Source organism: Maylandia zebra, linkage group LG2 (genome assembly GCF_041146795.1).
Source record: "Maylandia zebra isolate NMK-2024a linkage group LG2, Mzebra_GT3a, whole genome shotgun sequence".
Taxonomy (NCBI): Eukaryota; Metazoa; Chordata; class Actinopteri; order Cichliformes; family Cichlidae; genus Maylandia; species Maylandia zebra.
The window spans coordinates 16,084,585-16,109,671 of record NC_135168.1 but is presented as its reverse complement, the minus strand read 5'-3'; the positions used below and the strand labels follow the sequence as shown (position 1 = coordinate 16,109,671).

Below are 25,087 nucleotides of genomic sequence, written 5' to 3'. Positions count from 1 at the left end.
AGTTTGAATTAATTTAGGATTTTCTCTAATCCACACAAGGTCAAAAAATCATACATATAGACTCTAAAGTTTTACATTCTTTAAACTTTACAACACTAATGCATATTAACTTCTTATCAGTGATCATAATTTACTACAACTGGTTGTTCTTTGCCAGCATTAAAACAATTTGGTTGACAGAACTCATTGGATTGGCCAACAGAACCTGTGAAAGTCCAAAGAACTTTCACAGATTAACTGATTTGACTTGGGAGAGACTCCTTTCTAAACAACTGCAGATTTCAAGATTATCAGACAACTGTATGTAAGCACAAGTGATCTGGATGTGTTAACACCTTTCCCACCATCGGATGAGATGAAATTGGCTAGGATGTTCACCAACAACCCAGGAACCACCAAGGCTCAATAGTGCCATGAATTTAAACACCACTCTCACTATCCACCATGAAGTTTTACATCACTGAGACAGTGCTGGCCAAAAAAGTGCCGACCAAAAAAGAAGCCTTGACGTCTAACTCTACAAGCTCGACTGAAATTTGCAGATGTCCACTTGAACAGGAGGAAAGTTTTATGGTCAGACAAGACAAAACTCGTTCTATTTGGCGTAATGACAAATGGTATGTTTCATGAAATGAAGGTGAGATTTTCAAATAATGCCCAAAATCCATATTTTGAGCATTATATTAGATATTATTCATCCATCCATCCATCCATTCCGACTGGGTTATGGGGGCAGCAGCCTGAGCAGAGAAGCCCAGACCTCCCTCTCCCCAGCCACCTCCTCTAGCTTATCCGGGGAAACACCAAGGCGTTCCCAGGCCAGCCGAGAGATATAATCTCTGCAGTGCGTCCTGGGTCTGCCTCCCGGTGGGACATGCCCGGAACACCTCACCCAGGAGGTGCCCAGGAGGCATCCTTGTCAGATGCCTGAACCACCTCAGCTGGCTCCTTTCGATGTGGAGGAGCAGCGTCTCTACTCTGAGTCCCTCCCGGATGGCTGAACTTCTCACCCTATCTCTAAGGGAGAGGCCAGCCACCCTTCGGAGGAAGCTCATTTCCGATGCTTGTATCCACGATCTCGTTCTTTCGGTCACTACCAACAGCTCGTGGCCATAGGTGAGGGTAGGGACGTAGATCAACCGGTAAATTGAGAGCTTCGCTTTTACACTCAGCTCTCTCTTCACCACGACGGACGGGTGCAGCTTCCGCATCACTGCGGCTTCCTTCTCCCGTCACTCGCGAACAAGACCCCGAGATACTTGAACTCCTCCACTTGGGGCAGGAACTCATCCCCGACCCGGAGTGGACACTCCACCCTTTTCTGGCTGAGAACCATTGCCTCAGAGTTGGAGGTGCTGATCCTCATTTCCGCTGCTTCACACTCGTCTGTGAACCGTTCCAGTGCGAGCTGGAGGCCAACACCCGATGAAGCCAACAGAACTACATCATCTGCAAAAAGCAGAGATGAGATTCTGAGGCCACCGAAGTGAAAGCCCTCCGCCACTTGGCTGCGCCTAGAAATCCTGTCCATAAAAATTATGAATAGAATCAGTGACAAAGGGCAGCCCTGGTGGAGCCCATCACCCACCGGGAACGAGTCTGACTTATTAGATAGATATTATCCTTCTAACCTTAAATTGAAACAAAGGAGAAAGTAAAATAATAGCCAGTGAGTCAGCCACCAAAGACTAGAATAAAGGAAACGTTTACAGACAGGTGAAGGGTACAGAAATGGTTTCAATATCTGGGAAGAGCTGGGAAGTGTATCTGTAACCGGAAGGTCGCCAGTTCGATCCCTGGGCTCTCTGTCCTGGTCGTTGTGTCCTTGGGCAAGACACTTTACCCTACCGCCTGCTGGTGTTGGTCAGAGGGGCCGATGGCGCGATATGGCAGCCTCGCTTCTGTCAGTCTGCCCCAGGGCAGCTGTGGCTAGAACTGTAGTTTGCCTTCACCAGTGTATGAATGTGAGAGTGACTGAATAGTGGCATTGTAAAGCGCTTTGGGTGCCTTGAAAAGTGCTATATAAATCCAATCCATTATTATTATTATTATTATAGCTAATTGTGAACAAGACTTCCTAGCATTAGCTGGCAATACAATTCTACTTCTTGTCCAAATTTAATCTCTAGTTCCTACAAGACAACATGGTATTGGGAAAAATGCAACAATCAAGGCTTCAGGCAGAATCCATGATTATCAGGGCAAAGTTAAGGAAGCCATCTTTTATTTACAGTCTATGTTCTAGACAACAAATGCGACTATTACAAATACATCGTGTGACTGATCAGTCTTCTCTCATCTGATTCCCTCCTTTCTACTGGTTTACAAAGCTCTCGTTATTTATGTGTTTCCCTTGTTAATTTTCAGTCTGTCCTGTATCTGCCTGCTTGCAACATGTTCATCTCCCACGTGAATTGCCATTTTTTACTGTGCTATGTTATTCTTTTTAGTTTTTCTGCTATTTCTGATTACCCAGCCTTTTTGTTTGCCAGCCTTAATTTTTCTAAGCCACATCATGCTCCCATTTTTTTGTGTTTGGAATTAAAGCTGACTTTTTGTTCATTTTACCTGCCTCACGAGTCTTGTATTTGACTGTTTTTTAGCAAACAAACATAACACTTTCAGAATCATCTTTTTGAAAACAGGAACCCCATTAAAAAGAGCAAAAATAATAAACAGAACAATCAAAGACCCCTGTGATGTCTGTATTTATGAATTTGACTCTCCTGCAATTGAACAGTGTTAAATTATGTGGAATAATTTATCACAGTATACATAATAGAAGACACCTTTCTATTACATTATCCAATACATTATATTATCTATATATTATCTAATAAAACTAGGGTCTCCACTTTGCCTTTACATTATCTTGAATTCAGTTTCTTCGTCACCCTGAAACTAACTGCATTACAACAGCTAGATACAATTCAGCAATCAATTACATGTGCAACCATTTGCAGACACCTATTCTGCAAGACATATTCTTCAAAGAAATCCTACATAATGAATGTTTATCTTGCACAAAGATCAAAGAAAATTCCATAGCTCAACCTGCTCTCTCTAAAGACTAATTTGTACCTCATTCACATTAATCATGGAGCACTCTGATTAAAAGATCTTTAAATACTTCTACTGTTAAAAAACTGGCTGCATTTAGATCTAAAGACTGTGTTGTATTACTGCACACACACACCAGTCTATTTCATGAAGCACAATACAGAATTCTTTAGTTGTATTGATTTTGCAAAGGCAGTCATACATCAGACACACTGTTCGCACTTCATCTGCCTCCCATAATAAAACACACCGTATGTCCAGTGACCTTTTGTGGAAATACCAAAGCAGACTTTGGATCTGCTGTTTTATGTTCTAATGATCTGGGAACCTGCCAGAGCAAAATTAGTTATCTATAAAAACACAGCCTCATCCAGCATCTGAGGGAGCAGCTGCCATAGCAACCAGACACTCGGTGTTTGCTGTAGATATATAGGGATCAACTCAGAGAGGTCTGGCAAAGTAAAGAGCATTTAACACACATAATCCTGCACTTACTGTTCATGTGGTAGCCTACAAGTACGCTACTAAAGTTTTGGCACCTTCTTTGTTTTCTTTTTTTTTCTTTTTTCTTTTTTTTTTGTAGAATCCTCTCATTTTTTTCTTTTAATCTCTTTCATTAGAGGGATGTAAAGAGAAAATACAATATCACCACACTGAATGTCAACTTCTAATTTCAGGTCTCTCATCAGCTAATTATTTCATTTAACCTCAGACTAACCATCTTTTCCTTGACCCTCAGTTCATTCCTCTTAAACTGACTTTCATACAACAATCCATCATTCATTTCTTTGCAGCAATTGGTGAATGTGTTCATAGATGTTCACAGAAAAATAGCAGTAAACAGTTTGTTTGACCATCCCCCTACCAATCAAAATCAAACATTGTCTTTGGTCATTATGTCATATAATGTCACAAACTAATAATCTGCAATATTATTAGTTTCATACTTTTTACATCTTAAAAAACCAAAAAATGTGTAACTATTAAGATTATGCAATGATTTGTAAATAATGTAAACTTGAAAATAGTGCATGTTTTCCACCTTTTTTTGTCAGGTTTTGAGAACTGACATGTTTATGCTTGGCCCCGGACATCTTTGCAAACAGCTGTGCTGAAAAGTCATCTCATATCTGTGTGTCATTTAGGGTTGTCATGTTTTTTTAATCTGTCAAGCGACACAGTTGATGCAGCTGACTTGAAGAGAGCCCCAGGTTATACAGACAGAGATACTGCTGCAGCTTGAAATGATGAGACTTTCTGACTAGTTTGCTTCTTGTTTTGATTTTTTCTAATCATTTACCAGCTGATGTGGAACGTTTTTCTGAGTGCTGACACCTATAGTTCAGAAGAAGGCTGCAGCCTGCCCTCAAGTGTCAGTATGAACAGTATCAGGATTATGGTGATGTCACAGTCGGTGCGGGACACAACCAATGCGGTTTGTAAATGAGACTAAAAAGACCGGTTAGTGTAGTTGTACAATGATAATATTTCCTCTGTCTTTCTTTATACTGGTTTACAGCAGTTAAGCAGTTCTGGGCTTCCATTGTCCTTTGTCATGTTTCATAAACATCAAATCTTTTTACTCCAATGTCTGTGTAACCTGACTAGCGTTAACGGAGCCTTCACAGATGTGCAAGCTGACGATGCTAAGTCCCCCAGTGTCATCAAATTGCCTTACTTTGGCCCCAGTCACATAGGCCTAGAGTTTGATTGGTGACTGCTTGGCAACCACAGGTCACTAGAAAAAAATAAGTGGTTTCTGCCAGTTGTTGTGAAATCAGTTGCTAAAACTACTAGAGACTGGTCACTCAGCCCCTTGCAACTACCGATCACTTGGGAAAAATGTGTTTATTCCACTTGGCAAATGGTTGCTTGCTGTCACTCAGTAAAATTGGTTATAAAGCAGTTATCATGCAGTTGCTTTCGTTATGACCAGGTTGCTTCAATCACCCAAAGCTTGTATGTAAGATAATGACTTATCTTCAAACACTCACTAAGTATTCCCTATGCTGAAACTTCAAAGTGTGCAACACAAACTGTCTTTAGTGGTAAGGCAGTACTTTTATGTTGAAAGTGGTTAGTTAGCAAGTGTTTGCAGACAGCTCTTTCACACCAACATAAGGCAACTGTGGCAATTTTCTAACAACCAAAGCAATCACAAGGAGGTTTTTGTTGCAGCACACCCTTGGAGACCTTCACCCGGCAACAGCCAGAAACCTCCAGCAACCGCTTGTTCGGGTTATACACATATTCATCAACTACAACAACAACCTGATCATAGCCACATTTTAAAAGGAAATACAAATTGAAGTAGAGGATACAGTAGTTAATGTCAGGGACCTGGGCTTGAGCGACCCAGGGTCCCTGAGCAGTTATGGACTTTATTATATTTTGTAGAAATGTGTGTGCACTGTGCTGCTGTCTGTGTGTGCATTCCACGCGTGTATGTTTAGGCAGGTGTGGGTGTGTGCCTGTCTGTGGGCGGATGTGGTGGTGTCCTGTAGGCCGGGTGACAGGCACCTGTGTGGCCCGGCTAGGGGGCTGGCCACACCAGAAGACCATGCCACGCACCTGCTACTGATGAGGCTCGTCGGGGGAGCTATTTAAGAGGATGATGGCGCTCCCACCGAGGCTGGATGATTGAAGTCGACTACAAGTTAGTTTGCCTAAGTGTAGTGACGTGCAGTAAGTGTGTGCCTGCTGGAGTGTGGTGTCCTGACGGCTGCCTCTGTTGTTTTTCCCCCAGGAGGAGGAGAGTGGAGCACAGGTGGACAACAAGCACGGGGAGTGAGTACAGAGTACAGAGTTTTGGGTGAAGACACAACACAGGAGTCGAGGGAGCTCACGGGGATTATTGTGTTGTCTCATTTACTCCACTGTAAATAAAATGCACTGTTCATCGCAAGAGCCCTGCGTTTGGGTCCTCCTTCCCCACTTCTATTAGTATGATTGAAAATAAAATTAACAGAGGTTAGAAGTCTTTGTTGAATATAGTATGGAAACTGTGTTTGTTATTTTACGTCTCCAACACTAAAAACACTTTAATATATAAAATATAGTCATGTTAGATAGGGGATCAATGGAACCATGCAGCACAGAAAACTGACTTCAGGGGGGAAAAATACTGCCTAAAGTCAATGAGAATTATGTTGTATTTACTTATCCTTCCTTGTTTTAATAATTTATTTTTAACGCAAGCACTTTATCTCTGCACCAGTGTCACAAAAGACCTAGATTAGCAGATCGTATCCACAGAGCCCAGATTCTTATCCTCAAAAGATGCAACCAAGGCTTTATCCTTGGATCTCTATCAAGATGTCCCCTCCTATATCTATAATCTGAAAAATAAAGAAAAAAAATTCTCCTACCGTTATAAAAGCTTATATACTGCAGTGCCAACAGCATTAATATTAACACCACCCCTTTCCCTTGCTGTTTTATTATGAGAACTAGCTGTGTGAGAGAGAGGAACTACTGTATCACCACAGCAGAAGGAAAATTTGTCATGAGTCAGATGCTGGGTATCCAAAATGATTATGGATTATCTCACTTTGCCATCGAGAATTGATCACAGTTGATGAAGAGCATATTGTTACCACTGTATCTCTGAAAAGTGGGCTGACTAGATTTTTTAAATTCTATAACTTTGAAGAAACGTAAAATTATATTTAAGATGGCTTTATTTATATCATCTATTCAACTAAGGCTCCAGATTATAAAGAATGTTTTACCAGGAAAATAATATAGACAACCAGTTTTTAAGAGAGTAGTTAAGTTGGACATTTCAAAACTTTAACAAAACTATCTTAAAACTAACCTAAAGCCCTGGTAACACAAGCAGAGAACAGCTGGTAACTGGGAGTTGGTAACCACTAATTCCTAGGGGAAGATGAGTTTTCAACAACCTGTTACAAGTGGTTGTTGGCAGTTGCTGTGAAACTGATTATAGAGCCACACTCATGCATGCCTAGAAACTGGTTCATGACTCTTTAGGGACTAAAAATGTGTATTCCCCAAAGGCAAGTGATTGCTGGAGGACACTTGCTGTCACTAAGTAAAATTGGTAGCAAAGACATATGCAATACTGCACTAAAAACCTCCTTGGAATTGCCACGGTTTCCCAAAATTTGTATGGAAAACACAGCCTTGTCTTGTTGTCACAAACTACTCTCTGAGCTGTCGTGAAATTGTGAGGAGTGAAATGTAACAAGAAACCTTCAAAGTAATACATGCACCTTTTGAAACATGCTGGTTTCTGTGGTACGGTAAAGATAAAGTAACTTTAACTTGAAAACGAGCATTCTCAGTTTCCAGTATGTACTGAAGTTTTTTGAGTTTCCCTTCTGCTCGATGGTTAGTTAGCAAGTGTTTGCAGACAAATCAGCATTTTCCATGTTAACTATGAGGGACTGTGGCAATCTGCAAGTGACCAAGCCAATCTCACTGAGGTTTTTGGTGCAGCACCCTCTCTGTGACCGATTCCCCCTGACAACTGCCAGCAACCTGTAGTGCACATCTTTTCCTGAGACCTAATTTAACAACGTTCAACTTACTGAAAGAACATGACACAAAGCAAAACAAAGAACACACATTTAAAAAGGAGCTAGTCTTTCGCAGGTGAACTTCAAGTGGCTGTTATATTTCTACAAGAATCTTCAAATCTAATTACAATCATTGTGAAAGTCATTTAACTGAATATTTTCATTATTTCAACAAATAATGTTTACTGCTTAAGAGGGATACTCATCAACATGCATAGAGGAGAACCTGTGCTTCCTATCATTGTGGGATTACGATTTGATCTGGTTGCCTTGTCTACTCTTAATGGGTGTTTTTGTCAAGCTTTTTAAATCTGATTGTGTATTTGTGGGCATTTTGTGTGTGGACTAAAAGAAAAAAATACAACTGAAATGACAGGAAAGATAAAGAAATAAAAAAAAATGATGAATGCAAATGACACAATAGGACGAGAATGTCTTAAGAGTTTGATAAGCTAGAGAGCAGCACATTTATAGATGTCTCTGTTCTCTCTATTGTTCCACCGTTATGTGTCAGTGAGCAAAATCTAAATGTAATGTAAATGTAGGACAGACTTTCTTTAGGCTGGCTTTGTCCTTTAAAAAAGGGCATGATGACTCAGGGTAAAGGTAGATAAGAGTGGTGGGGCGGGAGGGAATCTGGGTCTGTTTTTGTGATCTTAGCATTTCATACTTTCTCTGTAAACTATTAGGAAGGATAGATAAATACTCAAACTTAGCAAGTAATTGATTATACTATTTACATTAATTGCACTGATTAATGTAACTGACTGAAATTTATTTAATTGCGTAAATTAGTCACATGAAGAAGAGGAATTAATTCTCTGTTTCCTGCTGAAAAAGCACATATGCCTTTTTTTCCCCAGCCCTGTCTCTCAACCAGAGCTCACTTTGCCCACTTCATTTGCAGCTTTGATCCCTTTGAAAGAGTTCTTTATATTGTCAGCACTGCTGTTAACTGCTGTCTGTTTTACAGACAGCGGTATTGTACTCTTGTAACAACTTGCTCCCTGATGATCTGCCTGCTTAAACAAAAGGTTTCATCTGGACGGTAGCCAAAGCATCTCAGCAGCTGTTGGCTTGTCGTTCACTTTTTCTACAGTTGTGTAGAATTTTTTTGTGCACCAAAGGGTTGAAATTGTGAAACTAGGCCTGCCTACACTGCTAAAAACAATATTTCTGTGTTTTGTTTTTTGCTACATAGATTTGCATTTAACTTATAAATATTAGCCTTTGTTTTACATAGAACATATGAATATGTTGGTTTATTATATTTATTTCTAAGCATAACACTTGCTTGCTGAAAACTGTTTATCTTTTACATGTATAAGTGTTTGGGCTGTTGAGTGAACTATCACAAGATGATTTTGGTTTTCAGCCATGCACCAGTGCAGTCGCCCCCCTGCTGATTTGCTCTGTGTTGATGTTTGTCTCCATTAAAGGAACTTCATATGTTTCCTGATCAAAAGTTTTGTAAGGTCACAGTCCCTGAGCAGTTTCTTTAATCTACCTCTTTCATTGGACAGAGAATCATCTTGCCAAAGTGACTATGCAGTGTATGTCAAATTCTCTCTTTATGCAGAGGTGTGTTGGAGTATTCATCTTCACCTATTGCCCTGCTATGTTTATGTTTTAATAGGTGCAGTTTTGGTCTATTACCCCACTGCTTTATGAAGATTAAAAGGATAAATTATTGACTGTACAGGTTAAATGACATGCAAATTCTTCTCACGTGTCGATAGCATTTCCCTGCTTACATCATAACAAATTAAATTAGTTACAGTTACATGGACTCTCTAAAATAAAATACGTTTTATGTGTCATTTATCAATGACTGTCAATAACGTACGTGTTTTGGCTAGTTTCCTTATATGTTAAATGATATGATTGTTATTTTTCATACTAAACCTAACAAAAGATTGTCTGACAGAGACTTTAAAGTTACAGCTGCCAGCAAAATGTGTTGACATTTATTACCGGGCCTACTGGCTCAGCTATCAATGAAAGCATAAAGAGACAGTGGGTCACATTAAAAGTTCCTTTATTTTAAGTAAAGCATATGGGTTTTTTTTAATATAAAATTACACTGATCAGTAATATTGCCCAAAAAAGCATTATTAATGGATAGATTTTTCATAAATGATTAATCATTTTTTTAGTGGAATATCTATGTAGGTGAGCAGAGGACCATTTCAAGTAACTATAACATAGTTGTCTGGCTCCCAAAAATCATGGTTATCATGGTACGTGTGGAGAAAAAAAATAACAAAAAAAATTATACAATGGTGTGTATGAAAACTCTCTTCAAAATCTGTCTTTTACTGAGATAAAAAGAGAAGTGGGACTCCAACAAGTAAGTATCAAGTTTAACAAGCAGATGCCTCACAGGTCCTCATCTGTTAGTTTCATTTAATAGTACCCATAAGTGTCCAATAATGCTGGTTTGTGAAAGGAGTAGTATACACTGTTGTATAAAAACTTTGACTGTTCTGTTGGTCTTTGAAAGCTCATCATTAGTTACAAAATTATTAAATTACTGAGGGACATCAACAACAACTATTGTCAAATCCCAAAACATATCAATACTAAACTAGCCAGTCTTTATTAGTTACAATGATTTTTAACTATGCTAACCTGACCTGATGAAACACAGGAGTGACGTTGAAAATGAGCCTCAGTTCTTCTAATACAAAATATTAAAAGGAAATAATTAATTAATTGACCCTAAACTTTTGAGCAGTAGTGTATACAGAAATGTGGACTTACAGTACATCACTGGTTTCTAGAAACTGGTTGGTTTCTAGGCACTTCGGAAATGCTAACAGAAGTCAAGGACAGTAGTGGCTCTAGCTCAACTTAGCATATGCAGCAGCATCAACCCTACAGTTAAGATAAGGACAAACTCACAATGGTAAATTCAATGAGAGATTGGTCACAAGGACAGCCAAATATTCAGCAGGAAGCAAATGGGTAGCAGGTCAAAACAATTTAATGGACATTAGAAGCAGATAAGAAAACAAATAATAAAGAAACATGATGAGAATGGAAAGAAGAGATGGGATTTCAGCCAGAAGCTGCATCAACAAAAGCTTGATATGCACACATGCCCAGTGACAACATTGTGTGTGACAGGTGTATGAAAAAGTGGGCAAACAAACCTACACATGCTTGACACACTAGTACCAGATATTCTTGCCCATGTACATGCCTGAGCAGCAGACAGACAGTGAGCATAATAATAAGGCAAGAAGAAACTCCAGACTGTTCACTACTTTCAGCTCAGATTTCAACATGAAGATAAAGTTAATGGAAAAGAGTGAAGTTGATTGTGTACAGGTAGTTTCTGAGTTTGGTGTGGAGACTTACAGTATAATGTTAGCAGTCATATTCTGCCAAAATATTTCAAAATTATACAGGATAAGAAAACCGCCCTTGCATTTTTGGCAGCTCAACAATCCACCCTGCTGTTTTAAAACAGCAGGAGAAACACTAGAAAAGGGGGGCAGCTGAATAAATTATCTGATATTTTCTGATTTCACGGTTTCTATCTGAAAGGAAGTCAGGGTAAAACATCTGATAAAACAGAGCCATGACAGTTTATATTCTGTGGTTTCATTTTACATATCCAGGGTTCATATTTGTATCATTTTTTCTTACTTTCTAAATTTTCTACATTAAGCTGCCCTTATTTTATGAAAGACAAAGAGTAAGAAAAATGGCTGTAGACCAAGTCCCTCCAGAATGATCAAAGTTTATACCATATTAGTGTCCTACTTATATTTAATACATTAACACATTTATATCATTGTATTTATTTTTCATCTATACAAACAAATACTTCTAAGCAAATATTAATATTTGGTCCAGTGTTGTGTCAGCACACTAAGTTTGACTTTTTGTCATGTCTGCACAACAGAACAGCCTTGTGCTTAACAGAGGTGCTTGTCAAAAATAGTCAAATTTGCATGAAAATCCCCAATAGTGATGAAGACATCAAATCCCATGAAAGAAGTGCAGCTGCAATCTAAATCTTGCTTTTTAATGCTTTCTCTGTTGTTAAAAGCCAAGGCCTGTGGAAGTTCACAACTTTAGTGTGCTTCCTTTTAAACTAAGAGTATTATGTACACTCAACAAAAATATAAACGCAACACCTTTGTTACTGCTCCCATTCCCCATGGGATGGACGTAGAGACCTAGAATTCATTCCAGATACACAATATAACCATCCCTCCCAAACAGTGGTCACAAATCAGTCCAAATGTGTGGTAGTGGGCACATCTGCTATATTGAGATAATCCATCCCACCTCACAGGTGTGCCACATCAGGATGCTGATCTGACATCATGAGTAGTGCACAGGTGTACCTCAGACTGCCCACAACAAAAGGCCACCCTGGAATGTGCAGTTTTGTCTCACAGCAAAATGCCACAGATGCCACAAGCAATGAGGGAGCGTGCAATTGGCATGCTGACAGCAGGAATGTCAACCAGATCTGTCGCCCGTGCATTGAATGTTCATTTCTCAACCATAAGCCGTCTCCACAGGCGTTTCAGAGAATATGGCAGCACATCCAACCGGCCTCACAACCTCAGACCTCGTGTAACCACACCAGCCCAGGACCTCCACATCCAGCAGGTTCACCTCCAAGATCGTCTGAGACCAGCCACCCAGACAGCTGCTGGAACAATTGGTTTGCACAACCAAACAATTTCTGCACAAACTGTCAGAAACCGTCTCAGGGACGCTCAACTGCATGCCCGTCGTCCTCATCGGGGTCTTGACCTGACTCCAGCTCATCGCCGTAACAGACTTGTGTGGGCAAATGCTCACATTCGATGGCGTCTGGCACGTTGGAGAGGTGTGCGCTTCACGGATGAATCATGGTTCACATTGTTCAGGGCAGATGGCAGCTGAGAATGTCCCAGTTCTTGCATGGCCAGCATACTCACCGGACATGTCACCCATTGAGCATGTTCGGGATGTGCTTGACCGGCGTATACGACAGCGTGTACCAGTTCCCACGAATATCCAACAACCTCGCACAGCCATTGAAGTGGAGTGGACCAACATTCCACAGGCCACAATTGACAATCTGATAGACTCCATGCGACGATGTGTTGCACTGCATGAGGCAAATGGTGGTCACACCAGATACTGACCGGTTCTGGGTCCCCAGACCCCCAATAGCGCAAAAAACTGCACATTCCAGGGTGGCCTTTTGTTGTGGGCAGTCTGAGGTACACCTGTGCACTACTCATGATGTCAGATCAGCATCCTGATGTGGCACACCTGTGAGGTGGGATGGATTATCTCAATATAGCAGATGTGCCCACTACCACACATTTGGACTGATTTGTGACCACTGTTTGGGAGGGATGGTTATATTGTGTATCTGGAATGAATTCTAGGTCTCTACGTCCATCCCATGGGGAATGGGAGCAGTAACAAAGGTGTTGCGTTTATATTTTTGTTGAGTGTATTTCACATTGAATATTCACTGGCACCAATTCAAAGTGTGTAACCCTTCACAAAGACACAATGTCAAAACTGTTTTAAATAGCACAAGTGAGTGGGGGTGGTGGAAGGCGGAGTCACTGTATATGAAAATGAAGCCATTCTCAGGAGTTGCAGTCTTTTTCTCAGTAGAATACTTCACGCAAATGACACGGTGCATAAAATTATTTTCCTTCTTGACATTCATACATGTTAAAATGTGTTGTATCATGTTTCTTTACATGATTTACTACTGTATAGCACAAGGTAATGTCAATGTTATAGCATAAATTTGCATTAAATTACTCAATGAATGGATCTGGAACATTTACAAGCTCAGATGTTTCATAACAGTATTTCATGACTGTTTCATCAGCTCACATGACTTAGTTGCTTAGATTCTAGCAGGCTTTCAGACAGGAGAGTGGCAATCATATTCATCAAATCATATCAATCCAGTTATTATTACCACACATGTAGGAAATGTTTATTTATTAGTTAAATTAATGCAAACTGTTTAAGACTTATCACTGATGCAGTGAGTGAAATGCAAAACACCACAGGAGTTTAAGACTGAGTTATGATAATAAAAGTCAATGAAATAACTTGGAAACTTCCAGCTAAGAACTTTGAATTACACTGTAACACATAATATTTCAAGCTTGTATTTTTTGAGAACACAGTCATAAGGGCTTGGTTGAGGGCTGTATTCAGGGCAAGCTAAGATCCACAGAGGGTTTTTAGCCTCATTTTCTGACCGGCCAGCTCCCAGGCCTATTTAATATTTCACAGCACTCTCTGAAATGGAGGAGAATGCACTTAATTAAGCGTGAACAATAAATTGGCTATAACCAATTCACCACAGTGCATGTATGGCCGGTTTAGGCTTTTGATCATTCAGCCAGGTCCCTGAATATGTTCGTCCCAGAAATGCTGTGTGCATTCAGATGCATGAAATTACAGTATGACATGATTCAACCATGACAAACAAGAACTTTGAAGTGTTAAAATCACCAGCTGGCTGTCAGTGCCCTCAAACTCTTCCATTGGTCTTAGAAAAGCAGTTTGCTTGAAAAGACGTAGGGAACAGAAATAACAGCTCAAGAATATACAATGGAAGCATTTGAACTGAAATTAAGTAAACACACATAAAGATTATCATTAACACTATAAAACCAGAAGGCTGAGCCAGAAAAGATGGATTATCCTAGCAATGGCAATAGTGGAATTACTCCAAGTTATTAGGGCCACAACCTTTTGGAGTATTCTTTAAATGAATGTCTTTAACCTGCTAAATACTACTGGATTTATAAATAGTTTTAGCGGGGTTTTTTTAAATTCTACTTTCACATTGGATGGTTCCTTTTCAAGTGCACAGGGATAAATAACAGTCTGTCTTGTGGCTATTAACTGTGATGCTCTTAACTTCAAATAAGTTTTGAAGCCAATGAAAAAAGGCTCTTCAAGTCAAAAGAAAGAAAATTATCATGAAGAAAACTGCTGAGACAAGGCTTTGCAGAAATGTTTCAGTTAAAATAATACTAATGGCTAGCTAATACCAACTTTTGGCTTACTGTTATATACTAGCATTTCTACACTGAGTCTGACAAACATTGATAAAGACCAAATGAGCTGCAACGTCTTCCAGTGTGCCAAATTTTTCATTTCACACTGATATTTTCCAGCTTCAGCACATGAATTTACAGCTAGGACTTCTTTGTCTGTTTAGGGTATAATGAACTGCTCTAAAATTGTGTCAGAAATAATACAACCTCAACATGAACCCTCATAAACCCTCATAAAGGAAAGGGGGCAGCCATCTGCCGTGACCAGTTGGGTGTGGTGAGATGGAGAAAGGACAAAAGATGTATGAGACGGTCAGAGTGCAAACTGGTGTGTAAACCCATAATGAGTGAAAAAATAAAGCAAATCAATTCTGTATTTAACAGAGAACCAATGAATAGAGTCTAACAGGAGAGAAATATGCTCTCTCTTTTTAGTCCCTTAGTACTCTCACTGAGCTGAAGGCTTTTTAGAAAGCTTTTAGAACAACCTGATAATAATGAATTACAATACTCAAGCTTTAAAGATATTGCACAAATGCAAGGCAGTATAACATATTTTTTTAATATGTGCATTGAAGGACATATTTTGTCAAAATGAATCAAAAATGATTCCTCACAGTGTTACTCAGGGCTATGGTAATGTCATCCAAAGTAAATATCTAGTTAGTCGCCATATTACTAATATATTTTTCTAATATTTTTTGGGCTAAGTACAATGACTTCAGTTTTATCTGAATTTAAAAGCAGGAAATTAGAAGCCATCCAGGTCTTTGTCTTTAACTAACTGGTGTATGTCATCAGCTTCATAAAGGTGAGTGTCATCAGCATACCAATGAACATGTATGGTATTTCTTCTAATAATAATAATCCCTAACAGAAATATGTATACTCTACGTATTATTAGTCCCAGCACAGAACCTGTGGAATTCCTTAATAAACCTTAGTTTCTTAGTTAATCTCCAGATCAAGACCAGGTGACCAGGAGTAGGCACAAACCCACCCTCAGGGGTCACTATACTGCTAGTCCCGAGCCCAGATAAATTGAAAGATTGAGTCAGAAAGGGCATCTGGCATGAAATCTGCCCCAGATCAAATATGTGGAGCCACTACTGTAGCAGCCCCATGGGAAATAAGAGAGAAGCAAAAAGTAGCATTGATTATTTAAACAGGTGTGACAAAAGATAATGTAATGGGTAAGAGAGTTCACTGAGAGTGCATATGTGAATGGACTATAATTGCTCCCTGTACAACTTTGCCCTGTTAGTATTAATTGGTTATGTTATTTGGAATAAATTGTTTGCTATGTCCAAACTGGCTTTCAGTACTCCAGCGCACTGCTTGTGAAGGCAGGAGAGAAAAAACCAGAAAGATTATGTGGTGTGAGTTCTCACGTACAAGTAACTAAAAAGTTGTCATAGAGGGTGTGATATTTTGCACTATCATTGACAAAGCTGCAAACTGTAGCTGCTTGAGATGGAGTTTTGTTTGTGACTCCCTAATATGCAGCCACTTTTAACCCACTCAAAACTCACTTAAAAGTATGTATGTCTGTGAGCTGTTCAGCCATTAATGAATCTCCCTTTAAATTACTTGCTTCATGTTTTTCAAAGGCAAAAGGGAAGCTAAAAAATTGGATATATATTTTCTTGGGACTGGGACAGAATGCTAATGTTATCTCATGAAGGTATAAAGGAAATACATAATGTCAATGTTGCTTTGACTTGTTCCATGTCTGTAATCAAAGGTAGACACAAGAGTTATGACACAATAAAAGATGCAATTACGTAAAAAAAAATACAATAACAAAAGATACATATTTACACAGGTCTCGTTTATGGTAACGTTCCCAATTACTTATCACATCATGGATCTATAATTATAAATAAACTAGAGAAACTTTTTTTTTACTGAATGGATAAAAATGGGCAGAAATTGGAATCTTTGTTTTGACTTGTCCTAGTATGAGTCAACCATTTTTCCTTTTCTTTCCTCATTATTTCTTTACCAGTGATGAAGAGTTTCAGGGTGTGTATGTCATGTGGGGACAGACAGCTGGTTATAATCTACAGTGTTCGAACATTTTTTTTTAATTTTATTGCTTTGGGTAGACAGCACACCAACCTGACTACACACACACAAACACATAACACGGTAACAACAACTCCCCTAGTCTTGGCAGCGGATGCCAGCCTGACCAGATGAACTGTTATTGATGGAGGAATGTATCATCCTCCCTCCCACTGTCTCCGACACACTACATTGATGAAGTATGCTGGTGCCCAGAAGTACAGCCACAGTGTGAGAGATACCAGTCCATATATTGAGTCCCACATATTGCAAGGAAATAAAAGAAGATACTTTATCCACCAATACAGTAGCCAGTTACCTCAAATATGATATGTGAACATTAGAATATATCTCATATGAAAAATGCAAAACACATTGTGTGCCAAGTAAATTTTAGCGCTCTTTTTGTAGCTGATGACATTATCTACTTTCACATTGAGGGAACACATTTTAAAGCTAATCTGTCTCTCAGGGTACATACTGTAGTCCACTAAGATCGATTTATATATAGCTGGATATTGTCTTTCATTTTCCCCTCGTTATTAAAGACTAATGTACTTTTCTGGTTTGAGATTAGAAGAGTCTGATTATTGCATTCACAGAACTAAACATACAGCTTATAAAAACCTTTTGTTACAATGTTTTAGATTTCAGGATTGAGAATTGGCTTTATTGTGTCTCCCATTATTCTCCCCTGCATGTGTTTCATAAAGTATAGCTAACAAAAGACAAGGTGGTGGCATTAATGTGCTGCAATTACAGATGGAGGCGGACTGTGGGGCAGACTGCCATCTACTGGATTAAATGCGACCCCCCCCCCCACGCCTTACCCCAGCCAGTCCTACCTTTTCTCATTCTCACTCCCACTCAAAAAGTCAGTTGATGGAGTTTATACACACGCAATCTGGTATCACCAGATGCATGCAACTATGTATGAGACACAAAACCTCTGAATAAATGTGTCCCCATTTTAGTATACAGTGTGACTTCCTTTGTCCAGCATAACACAGTCTACATCTATCCATTTATTTGCTATTTTGTGTAACCATTTGTTCACCCTTCAGGGTCACTGCTAACTTTATGCATCTTTCAGTACTTTTTTAGTTCAATCCTGGACCAGCAGTAAATGAACTGAAGTCACTGTGGATGTGAACCAAGGTCATAGTCTCTACTACCATCTGAAACTGCACGAGATGACGAAACATCATGCAGGAAGTCCATTAAATTAACTACAAGGATAAATAAATACTGTGCTTAACTAAAAGATTAACTCAGTGCAAATCTTGCAGCCCATTGTTTTCCTTCTAGTCAGCGATAAGTTCTGTTTACTTCATTTAAAATAATGAGAATCAGTTCATTTGCCCACACATTAGCCTAAGTTAAACAAGTAAACAGGTGCGGGTCACTCCATGTTTTTATTATAAGTAGATATATAGTTTGCATATAGTTTTCCAAAACACGATTGGTCCCATCTAATCGCTCAGATTAATATATATGTGGCACAACATAGACAAACTTCAAGAGTAAAGTATGTAAAGTGTGTGTGTTTATGTCTGTGTGGTGGGGGTGGGTACAAAGAATGCACACAGGATATACTTTGCACAAAAAATTGTACGTGTGAGATGCATTTAAACCAAGTCAGCTAAACAACAGTGGTTTATATAGACTGCTGTAAACAATTCAATCATCAACATGACTCTCACTGTGATCTGTCACGCGCAGTGAGGATCTCTAAGCAGGAAGCTTTTATATGGTAATGAAATCGATTGGACCGATGCGCGCACCAATCAGAAGCGTTTGATTTATGTTTAAGGGACTGTTGAGAGGAGCAGTCGCTTGGCAACCGCTTAATGAAATGTATGAACTGTGGCTGTTAAAATAGCGACCTCCGAACCTATCAAGGAAATAAAGCTTTAAAGGGCCATGGATTTTTTTAAAGCAGTAAATGCATGTTAATCACAAAACTCGGTTTACTGACGTCTCGTCGAAAAAGAAGAAGTATTAGAGATTAATGTGGCAGACAATTCGAATGTCGTGATTCAAATTTCATCGAGAGCTATTGTCCTGTTTTTCACCTTTGACGTTTTCGCTGCCTCGTGGTATCATTAGTTCTCAATGGGAATGTTAAAGCTTCGCCTAGTCGCTAGGCAATGCCTGAAGCGCAGTCAAAGGCTATATGAACAAACAATGGTTGAGCACCGCTCTTTCTGGGCTCAGAAAAGACGTGACAGCGGTAACCAATGAAAAAACGTCAGTCTCAGCAAGTCCTACATCTCAGATTTCGTCTTGAAAGATGAAAGAGGAAAACAGCGAATGCATACCGATCCAGTTAACCTGTCTATCTTCAGTATAGTTGATCCTTTCAGTGAACATTAAATATAAAGTAATGAAGGTGGCTGCTTAAAATGTCATTTGTTACAAGAAACAGATCAGAGAATACTGAAATTAAGTCTAGTTCTACCACCCCCTTATCTTCAGTTACTTTCGAAAAAATAAGTTGGTTTGCATGAAAGCAGGATCATAATAAATATTAGGATCGATATTCTTGCAGTACAGTCTGTTTGATCTCTAAATCTGAAGAAATGAAAATGGGATGGATGTGACCGACTGTTTCTGTGGAAACCAACTTTCCCCTGCCTACACGAGCCTCGTTCATACTCAACTACACAGCTCACAGTCTGGATGTGTTTGCTGACAGAATATAGATTAGACAGCTCAGATCATTACATCCTAAGAGCTGATAACGTGTATCCAAACTCTTATGGTAAACAGCACAGCGGTGGAGATTATATCACAGATGACATTGAATGCTTCTTTCAATAAAAGTACACTTAAAATATGTTTAACTTACAACAATTGGTAACAGCGAAACTGTTTGCCACTTCCAAATTGTCAATATGAGGCGTCAGTCTGAATTCCGAGGTGCCAAACTGAACCATTCCTATCCGAAACGCGCTGTATTCTTGATCCGCGCCCCTTGGAAAAAGTCCCCCTGAAATAAATACAAATAATCTTTTTTACACTGGTAAATATTTGATTAATACAACATATTTAGAACCAATTTCACAGGTTTTTGCGCACAAAAATGTTTGTAGCTAACTGGCTTTTTCGGTTGAACTAATGGGTGCTTACCAATCTGAACACTGGGCGAGCCTCCAAGCGCGCATCCCCATAAAACCAGGAGAAGTGAAACGAATAAATTCACTATCATTTCCATGTCGACAGTTTAGTGTCCACATCCACTAAGGTATTATGATATTCCTCTGTTTCTCCAGAGATATTAGATCCCAGACATATTGGACACCTTCAGTCTTGGGGAGAAAAAAAATAGGAAAGGACCGTTTTCTGCAGGTGGCTAGCAGTGAAAGGACACCGGCAGTGAAGGAATGGTCGCCTGCAACGTAGGTTTGCCGTTTCTTCTTCCGCTCCTCCTCGTCGCTCCCCTCCTGCCGCCAGCTGATACCTCCTCTAACGCACAGGCACACTGCGCGTCTCCGCTCGGCGAGCAGGAGATCTTCTCAGCATCACACCCACAAGTGAGGAATGTTAATGAGAAGGCGGACAGAGACGGAAAAAGCCGAGAATGAGCCACTTGGCGACAAGAGAGCACACAACACTTTGAAAAAGCGCTTCTTCTAAACAATGTAATCTTCTCTTTTTTCCTAACATTGCAAAAATAAGAAGTTACATTTACAAATATGCTTTATTCACAACATTCGAGAGTTATAAGTGACACTTTATTTTCGTTTCCTGATGTACGTTTCAACTTTCCTTTGTTAGTGTCCCAATTCATTTTAAAGTCTGTCCACTTTTCAGCATCGTTGCCACCAAGTTTATGTTAAATGAACGTTCAATAAACCAACAAACAGACTTCCAGTATAAAAGCAGATTTTAGTACAATTTCCATACACTCATATGCTTTTTTACATTAGATCATCACATCTACTTTCTCCACACACATATATGTTTAAAGTGTGCATTTTGGGCATTTTACTGCTATTTTCATAACCACTTTAACTCAAGTGCATATAAACATAAACATAAACATAACATTAAGATATTCAGTTTACAATAAGAAAAAGGAAACAAAGAAGTTGTAATTTTGTGATGTTATCTCGAAAAGGGCTACTGCTGGACTCAAAACAACTACAAATATCTAAACATTTAAACCTTCTCCAAAACTAAACATCTTTTCAGTCAATATCAGCAAAACCACTGATTGATTTTTCTGTTAATTAGGTAATCAGTTAATCTGTGTTCACTGTGGGAATTTTCATTAAGTGATCACAAAGAAAGATATCTCTTCAGACCACTGTAGTACTTAGCTCCAGCTAGTTCCAGCAATCACTGACGATATCCAAAAGGCATGAGAAATATGGATGTGACGATATATTTTAGATTTTAAGACTATACAAGTGTACTTTATGTAGTTACACAAAAGGATTTATATTAACATTAGTAAGGGTTACAAAAGTCTACATGTAGTTGATCCAATATAGACCTTTAATACATATTTACAGGACACTGTTTTGACTGTATTTGTCAGTCACTGTTTTGAATGACAAATATCACATATGTATATTAGACAGCTTGGATTAAGACATTCGAATATAGTTGGTCACTTAAAAAAAACAAGCCTCATCTACAGCACGTACAAGGCCAACATTTCTTACTGAGAAAACTCATCAAGTGCATCAGCTGGAGGCCATCACTCATGCCCTCCAGGAATAACCATCAAATGAATCTCCTCTTTAACTTTGATCTAGTGCTTATCTCCACCTTCTGCATACAAATCTGATGCAAATATATTCCTGGTCTTGGGTGCCATTATGAATGGGGTTAAATGGAGGAGAGCTTGCCTTGCAGCCAGCAGGAAATAAGTAGCAATCCTGTCACCTGCTTTTATGATATGCATATCTCAACCTGCACAGACAGATGTATATTAATCATTGGCAATGCAAGATAGCAGTCTAGGAGCAAACTAATGAGGCCGAGAGTGAATTAGAGCTGAGGGCAGGGGCAGTTATAAGCAACAAATTGGCAGATTTCAGCACCATGGACAGCACATAACATGTATACTGTCTCCTGTTGTGAGAAGTCTTTAGGTGAATGAGAACACGTAGGGGTGGTAAAGATCCAAGATACTATAAGAAAAAACATCTTTTGTTTTGTTTTGCTTTTTGTCCATGATTCTAATTGATTATCACAACAATATTTTTGGAAATTGCAGGTAACTTTTTAAATCTGGTGGCAAGGATAAGTACAAATGGGCAAAAAACATACAGTGACTGGCCACTTTATTAAGTACAATAGTATATACAGCAGTAGTGCTATTGCTGGTTTCTGCCCCCCAGAATTCTTTGTGGCAAAGATACTGAAAACATTCCTCACAGATTTTGGTTTATATTGACATGACAGCATCATGCAGTTGCTGCAGATTTGTCAGTTTCACATCCATGATGTGAATCTCCTGTTCTACCACATCCCAAAGGTACTCTTTTGTGTCAAGATCTGGTGACTGCCAATTTGCGTGCAGTCATTTTTAACAAGAAACTAGTTTGAGATGATCTGAGCTTTATGACATGCCACATTATCCTGCTTGAAGCAGCCATGAGAAGATGGGTGCACTCTGATCATAAAGGGATTGACATTTAAGCTCTGGTATTTAAACAATGCTCAGCTGGTACTAAGGACACCTAAGTGTGCTGAGTTTTTTAAAAAATATATATTTTCCTGCATTTAATTTTGTTAAGTCTGCAATTTGTTTTAAGGTTCGAACATTGTTGTGCATTCTGATATGTTCTTATACATACCGTGGTTGTATGGAGTGGATATTTGTGTTACTGTTGCCTTTCTATCAGCTTGGCACAATCTGGCCATTTTCCTTTGGCCTCTGGCATTAGCAAATCATTTTTACCCGGAATATTTTCTCTTTTTCACACCATTCTCTGTAAACCCTAGAGATGATTGTGAGGCAAAATGCAGGGTTGCTGCCATCTGAACGACTTATTAGATATTTGCTTTAATGAGTAGCTGAATAGGTGTACCTAATAAAGTAGCCAGCGAGTGTAATTACCCACATGAGCAGACAAGTACAATTCAGTTCGAAAGATTTGCAGTTTATCAAGGCTTTAGATGAAATTATGACTGAAATTTAACACAAAATATCTGTAATAAGATATTATTACACATAAAAAAGCTCTGTGTGCACGTCTGTGATACTTATAGTAGGCTACAGTTTAATTTTAGGAAGGTAATTCTTAATTTCCCATGGTATGTTTTTAATTTCCAATTTTCACTCACTTTTGAAATGGCTGACAAAGAGTAAAGTATCTTAGTGTTTTAGCACTGCTGCCTTACGCACAAAAGTAATTTCTCCTGACATTGTGCCCTTTATAAAGGCACTGGCTTGGGACAACCAGGCCTCTGTTGGTAGCTCTTTGTGTTTAAGTAAAACGCAAAGATGGAGTTTTCATACAGACATCAGAAAGAAATACACCCTTATCCTTCTTCATCCTCAACTTCGTATCTGTAAACATCTGTCTATCTCCAACTATTCAAGCTGGAGCTACTGAATGTTCAGAGGAAGGGTACATGCTAGAAAGGTTACCAGTCTATCACAAGCTAACAAAGAGAGACAGAGAATCATTCACACTCACCCTCACACCTAAAGCCAATTTAGAATCACAAATTAACTTAACCTGACCTAACGCTAGCTGGAGTAACTACACAGGCACAAGGAGCACAAGGAAGACAGGTAGACTCCAGTCAACCAGGAGCATCAAAGCAAAATCCTGTTTGCTGCCTGGTCATAATCCTGCAAAACTGTGGTGCCAGAATTTTGCTGTCTTAGTTCCCAAATTACAATAGAATTAAATTGTATGACACCACTATTTCCTTTCAACCTGTTGGGTTTTTTATTTATTCCTGCACTTCCTTCGTTTTATGTAAATAAACCAAACACCAAAAACTTTGCTTTCTTATGGTATCTTCATCGGTCAATTTAATTCTATACTCAACTGCTTGTGTTCCACAGGCACACATATGTTCTCCTGTTTGACCTTGTCTAAAGGTTCTGCCACGCATGGATTCCTTTTGCTGCTGCTGTTAGTAAGAATTTCAATTCCAGTGTGATTAGTTTAGAGCACATTTGCCAGTGTGCCGAATTGGCAGCCTGTGAGATAATTTAACTGTGACAATGCTGAAGTGTAATCTAATTAGTTTTTAGGGTGTGAGTAACATTTTAAACCCAATCAACAGCTCAGAACTCTTAATCAAATCACCCCACAAGCTGTGTAAGAATGTTTACATGGGGGATCTTTACATAAAAAAGCAAAAGAGTAGAATGAGAATTTTACATATGCTAATAAAACTGTTTCTGCCTTGTGAAACCATCATTGCGAACAGCTGGTAAAACTAACTCAATGTACTTTGAAGAACTATTTAGCTCTTAAGGTGTATGTGTTCCAGATATGCTCTAAAACCATATTCTAGAAAGCATTTATATTTCTGACATTTAGTTGGCTCCCCTATCTAGAGAGGTACACAGCACAACCGAGCAGCAATTTAGTGTCCCACTTATGACTATTTCAAGAAGACACTTAAGCTGTGATGGCCACACACTGACTAATGAAGTAGCACATTTCCTTTCTGCAACAGTATGCTGATTGTTATTGTTCTGTAAGCAGGATCAGTATGAAACATTTACTGGCTATTATTGTATGTGTTTGCATGTATTTACTCATAGTTCACTGATGATTTAAAGGCAAGTTAGTGTGCAAAATGTCTTCTATGTTCTGCATTGTTTTATTCTATATTTTTGAAACTATGTTTGTAATAACTTTAAAAGCAGGTGTATGCAGAATTTCAAGACAATTAGCATTGGCATGTTTTGGTTTAATAAAATAATAATTAGAAATTAGTTAACTGTGCATCCACTTGGGTAAATACGACCAAAACACAAAGCAATTAATATCAAATATTCTTGTTCAGTTCTTACTTGAAAAATCAGCAGGGTCACATCTACTCTAGCCTTTTCCTATTTCTAAGGAACTTCCCAGCACAGAAAGCAGAAAGAGATGTCAGACATGACCACACTGCTGTCAAATGTGTGACTACAAGTTTCAGCTAAACCATATTTCTATTGACTAATCCTGTATTTCAAGGGGCGTTTGATGTTTTAGAATATAAGCCCTTTCTTCCCATCTTTTGGGCTCTAAATAATTGACAGGGACAATAATGTTTGGTTGGTCCAAACATTTTTGATCTTGTTAATAATTTAGACCAAACATGGGGAAATATTAAAAAATAATACCAATGTCTTTCCTTAAAATCATGAGGTAACAGTCTCCACCGCCAAGCAAG

General features: G+C 38.9%; 1 protein-coding gene across 6 annotated transcripts in view; it reads right to left on the bottom strand.

The window, feature by feature from the left end:
• The window catches only part of gria2b (glutamate receptor, ionotropic, AMPA 2b), a 52,066-nt gene extending 31,844 nt beyond the window's left edge, over positions 1–20,222 (bottom strand). For 4 of the 6 annotated variants that reach the window (XR_013100656.1, XM_024804004.2, XM_024804012.2 and 1 more), the window contains exons 1-2: positions 19,856–20,221; positions 19,575–19,715 (exon numbers count right to left, since the gene is read on the bottom strand). Coding sequence is in view for 5 of the 6 variants with exons in the window: in XM_024804004.2 (XP_024659772.1) it covers positions 19,575–19,715; positions 19,856–19,940 (226 nt within the window). In the remaining variant the exon portion in view is untranslated. Of the gene's footprint in view, positions 1–19,574; positions 19,716–19,855 lie in introns of all 6 variants that reach the window. The other 2 variants (XM_024804016.2, XM_024804018.2) reach the window with 1 other exon arrangement.
• Positions 20,223–25,087: the final 4,865 nt, after the last annotated feature.